Below are 5,409 nucleotides of genomic sequence, written 5' to 3'. Positions count from 1 at the left end.
TCACAGCTCCAGACTTATTTGTTCATTAATGACGTCATCAGCGACTAGTCGACTTCGACTCGACTTTCATCACATAAAAGTCGACTTCAAAAAATCAGAAGTCGTTCAACCCCTAATATATACACACTGTATATATCTAATCTGAAGTCCAGATGTTACAATAGCTGTCAACTGAAAACACACTATATTTGAACTATATTTCATTCTTGTCATACAGACAGACACAGCAAGACTGTGAGACATTAGGAAAGCATTGGTACATGTTAGGAAGTGCCAGATGTGAACATGCAGTTAGTGTAGATATGAACCCACGACAACACACTGGAAATACACAGAGAAGGGATTTTGGGGAAAAAAATAACATTAATTAAAATGTTAACTGCTAGCCTGATAACAATATCTTGGCCCTTTAAAATGTTTGCTGCTTACGGGCGAATAAAAAAAACGGGCCTCCATTATCACGTTCCTCACAGGGTCATGGGATGAGGCTGAGGAGCGGCAGCAGAGATAAAGAACTCACACAGGCTGCGAGAACTCCGGAGGCTCGTCGTTGACATTGGCCATACGAAGACGCACAGTGGCCGTGCCGGTGCGGGGCACCTCGCCCTTATCCACCGCCATCACTACGAATTCATACAGGTGGTTGGGCCTCTCGTAATCCAGAGGGCCTGCCGGGAATATGGTGCCATGGGCTGAAATGATGAAATCTGGACTAAGCGTGTAGTATGTGATCTCTGCATTCTGCTCCGAATCGCAATCGCTGGCTGATACTGCAAAAGAGAGAGAAATACAGGAGGTGGGTGTTAAAACAAAGAAGTTGCACTACCAAGAAATGCAGCATCAGCTAATAGGATCAATCTTTATTCGAGTTTACCTGTGTAAATAGCTTGGGCATATGCGCTTGTCAAATGAATGACTAGAATGGTTATACATGACTGGCAATCAAAAGATCCCAAGCTGTGAGTCTTATTGCATCTGACAACTACAGTAAAATGCAATGGCGTTCAATAAGGTGTGAGCCTGTTTCAAATGAACTTCAGAATACAGCACTGCATACACAGTAGCTGCTTTGCACATCAACTCAACTAGTGTCGACATAAAGGGGTAAATATTTCTCGAGCTGAGGTCCAGTTTCCCTGATTCTGCACTTTAGAAAACCAACAATTTCTGCTGAATTGTAAATTATGAATATTATGAACCACATGAACAGAATGGATCAATTGCATACATGATTGTATCTGTTAATATATTTTATACAGTACTGTAAATGCAGTTCTTTAAAAAAGTTGCCTAATTCAATACATGTTGTCAAAATTTGACTGAAAATCCAACAGTAAGCTATCTGCCTATAGTGGCATCTGATTGTATAAATGAAAATAACATTTGTGACCTGTGCTGGCAAAATGAGTCACAATGAGCACATTTTCAAAAAATTAGTTATTTTTAATTTCACATTCTTCATTAAAAGACCAACAAAATGACGTATGCTTTGTTGGAATTGGACGAAAAATGACTGAGCTTAGTTGACAGTTTCAGCAAACTTAATTACAAAAAAAATCGAGTTCAAGTTTTCTGAAGGTTCCAAAGCAAAATCACCTAGCAACACTGTATCTTTTCCTCCACTTCTTTTCTTAATAACAATTACTATATTAATAATCACAATACAGCTATTTTTATGTTATCTTTGTTATTATAAATATGAACATATGCAAAAAAGCAGTAGAACAAATATAAGAAAGAAACAAATAATGCATTACCTTTTCCATTTTACATCTAAACAAAAACATTCCAGTAAGAAAAACAAATAATCAAATGTAAAAATCACTTCAGTGTGTTCATTACAAATAAATTGATTATTAAAACTATAAAAGCAGTTTAATCAAGAGCAGCAAGTGATTCCCTCTTTTATTGTTAGATTAACATTAATGAGACCGACGGCCTTTATTAAGATGTAGTGTAATGCACGGATCTAATATAATGTTACATCAGATGTTTTCCCCCAACAGTTCCACAAACGTTCACTTAAGACATAGCAGATTATGTTTGCGTGCAAACTGAAATACTGTAATTCTGTGTATATGTGTATATTTATCGGGATCTTTCATGCGGGCGCTTCGGATGACATTCAGCGCGAGAAGCAAGTGGAGAAAAGGTACTCCCCTCAGAAAACGTACAAATACCCATCATTTTAGATGCTGAATTACTATTTGGAGCATTGGGATCACTAGATGCGGGCTTAATGGACTCATTTTTGTGAAAACCTCAAATTCAAAATTTTTCACTTTTTTTTTGCCTGTAGCATTCCGACTCATTTTGCCAGCATGGGTCACATTTTAGTTGACTCGAGAGTGTAAAATTAAACAAAATTTAACCACATTATATATATTTAATCATGTTTCAGCATTTAACAATATAAAAACTGTCCTAGTTGTGGAAAACTTGAGCTCCTAAACTAATATTACAGTACAAGTTCACTACTGTATTAAGTATTTTATATCTTCCAATATGTTAACTAGGCCAGTGATCTTTTAAAGGCACTTTCACTGATGGCTTCCATTATTGACCCTCTAGTTCTCTTACAGTTTCTTCAATTAAGTTTGTGTAATTCTAGAAGTGTGACAGACTTTGCAGAGATCCCAACTGCACCATGTGAGACTGTGTCCTCCAGATCACACTTAACAAGTCCTTGTGGCAGATCCCGAATCCCCCTCCACCCCACTCACTTCCATCTACTGCAGCGAATTCCAACATTGGAGAATAAGAGTAAGATAAAGACAAGAAATTAAATAGGATAGTTCCATATTGATACATCGGCTGAGTCCTAATCTTCTGCTGTACCTACAGTTGAAGTGGACCCTCAGCAATAAAATCCAGCAAACCCCATTCATTACGAAAATGACTGTTCTCCCAGATGTTTAAATTATAAACTGTCCATCTCATTCATTATGAATGTTTGATAAGTAGCCACACGTTACAAATTATTCTTGAAAAGTAGGTTCTGTTCTTCTAGTCTTAACTTGAGCAAGCAGGATATTTCGTGCTCGGTGGAGATAATTGTTATGAAGCCCACACAGACGGGTGTGCAGATGCTGGTTGGCTTGCACCTGCTAATCAGCACATCTGCTGTACACCCTCGCTGCATCACCTTTCCCATTCTGCCAGGAGCCTCAGTGTTAAGCAGTCAAAATGTCTGCCAAGACCTGTTATTCTCCAGGACCAGCAGTGCTTTTTTTTAATCACGGTAACTTTCCAGTGTTTGTTTGTTTTGTTCTCTTTTGTTTGCCGTTGTGTCTGCATAGGCAGTCGGTCTGTCCTCTGCAGTTGTTGTTTTGTCCATCACTTTATTTCTGTGGTGCTTTGATAGCAGCTGTGGTTGTCTAAAATTTAATGAGAATATTAAAGCTCCTCTTATCATGGCTGAGGGCATGTGTTTTCCATTCTGTGTGTTACAAGTGCACGCGCAGGAGTTAGTACATAGACTCCAGATTCAATGTGCAATTTAGATACATGAATGGGCACATCAGGGGAGAAGTGCTTCAAAGGTGGTGTTAAACAGAATGATAGAGGAAGAAGAGAGCATCTTCTCGCCTTGTTGTCTCAGTCTTTGTCAGAAATAGACTTTCTAAGGCCATACGAGTCTCATGGCAAAGCCTCACAGTCTCACAGGTCGACTACAGCCTGCTCATGGACTGTCTGATGCATAATGCATACCGCATGCAAAACTAGAAAACAATTTTTGGAAATAACTAATCTGATTGGCTGATCTTACACACAATTTTTGGAAATAAAAGTGCACACCGGGATAATACATTTAGAATAAATATGACTGTTATACAACCCATTGAAAGTCAATAGCGTTGTGGATTTACATGTTTGAGCTGCAGAAGCAGTAAATGAACACCAGTAAACTGAAGTAGAGACCGGCGCGGGACGGATTTTTCAGTCCCGCTCCCACAGAAATATATCTTATCTGGTCCCGGTCCCGCTCCCGCCTGCGACATTCATGTTTTGTCCCAATGAGGCTATATAATTGTGAGAGTTTGATACTGAAATGTTCTCATTGGTCTCTTAAATGAACACCCATCTTCTGTAAAGAGTAACTGTAAAGAACACCTGAAACTGTATCATTTAAACAGAGATGTGGAATGTGGAAAATTTTGAGCACCTTGAATGTGTGAGTGTATGTATGTTTGCATGTGTGTGAGAGAGAGAGCGTTTGCGCATGCGTGCGTGTGTGTGTGATGTGATTCAAGGCCAAATCTAATTAAGTGTTTCACAGATTTCTTTCCAAACAGACACAATAATTTCCTTGTGACGTTTGGTCACTGGTACAGGCTCAGGGATAAGGCCTATGATATTCTTGGTTTGGTACCAGATTATGTCATCCCTTAGAGGCCAAAAAAAAACGATCGAGTCCAACACGGCTCATGGTTTTAACCAGAGAGCCACTTATTTTGTCCCTATAGGCCTGTGACCTTTCTTTTGTTGTCTTAGGTGGCATCTTAAAAATAGATAAAAATGAAATCAATTAATATAAAAGTAATATAATTTAGAAATAAAAATAATATCATAATATAAATATAAATATAAAAAGTATTGTAATATATTATAATATAAAAAGTATTACACAAATCTACTCTCGCAATCCATATCAATTGTACTTTGTAACCATAAATGTCATTTCCACCACATGCTGTCATTTCCACCACAGAGGGCAGTGTGGTGGAAATGACTGTGGTGGAAATTACATTTCTGTAGTTTTTTGTGAAGAAATGGAAGATAGCTTCACTGATTAGCTTTTAATTAATACTTAGCATTTCATGTATGCAATGAGAGGATTCGTGAGCACGCAATTTCAGCACTGCGGTGAGTAGATTCTAAATTAATCTCCTCTGATTGGCCACTGCGTTCCAGAAATCAACAGCTGAGTCTGTGATTGGCTACATTGCGCAACCCTTTAAACACGTGTTATAAATAGAAACTCTGCCTAGCTTGCGCATGTCAATCATTTTAATGTTAATTGCTATTAGTTGTTCTTTTTGCTTTCGTGCAACAGATAAATTAAAAAAAACTCTGTTGCGTTGGGTCCCGTGGGTCCCGCGGTACTCCCGCGGGAGTGCAGGTCTCTAAACTGATGTGCTAAATAACCCAAGCATAAACAGTACCATTCTAAAGTTTTTTTCTTTTTCTCTCTCTCTCTCTCTTTCTCTCATGTATTCGATCAAAAATACAGTAAAAAAGCAATACTGTTAAGTAACATTACAATTTAAAGGGGTGCTATTATGCTTTTTAACGTTTTCAACTTTATTGAGTCTGTCATTTTGCTGTTTGACCATGAAAAAGATCTGCAAAGTTACAAAGCTCAAAGTCCACTTCAAAAGGAGATATTTTATTTAACAGAAATCACTT

The 5,409-nt window shown here is 38.0% G+C and overlaps 1 protein-coding gene across 1 annotated transcript in view; it reads right to left on the bottom strand.

Moving 5' to 3' along the window:
* LOC107696606 (neural-cadherin) overlaps positions 1 to 5,409 on the bottom strand; it is a 303,591-nt gene that overhangs the window by 173,498 nt on the left and 124,684 nt on the right. The window contains exon 6 of the mRNA XM_016497044.1: positions 521 to 770. Coding sequence (XP_016352530.1) covers positions 521 to 770 — 250 coding nt within the window. The remainder of the gene's footprint in view (positions 1 to 520; positions 771 to 5,409) is intronic.

This window comes from Sinocyclocheilus anshuiensis, unplaced genomic scaffold (assembly GCF_001515605.1).
Source record: "Sinocyclocheilus anshuiensis isolate Anshui unplaced genomic scaffold, SAMN03320099.WGS_v1.1 scaffold502, whole genome shotgun sequence".
NCBI lineage: Eukaryota > Metazoa > Chordata > Actinopteri > Cypriniformes > Cyprinidae > Sinocyclocheilus > Sinocyclocheilus anshuiensis.
This window is presented reverse-complemented; position numbering and strand designations above follow the sequence as displayed.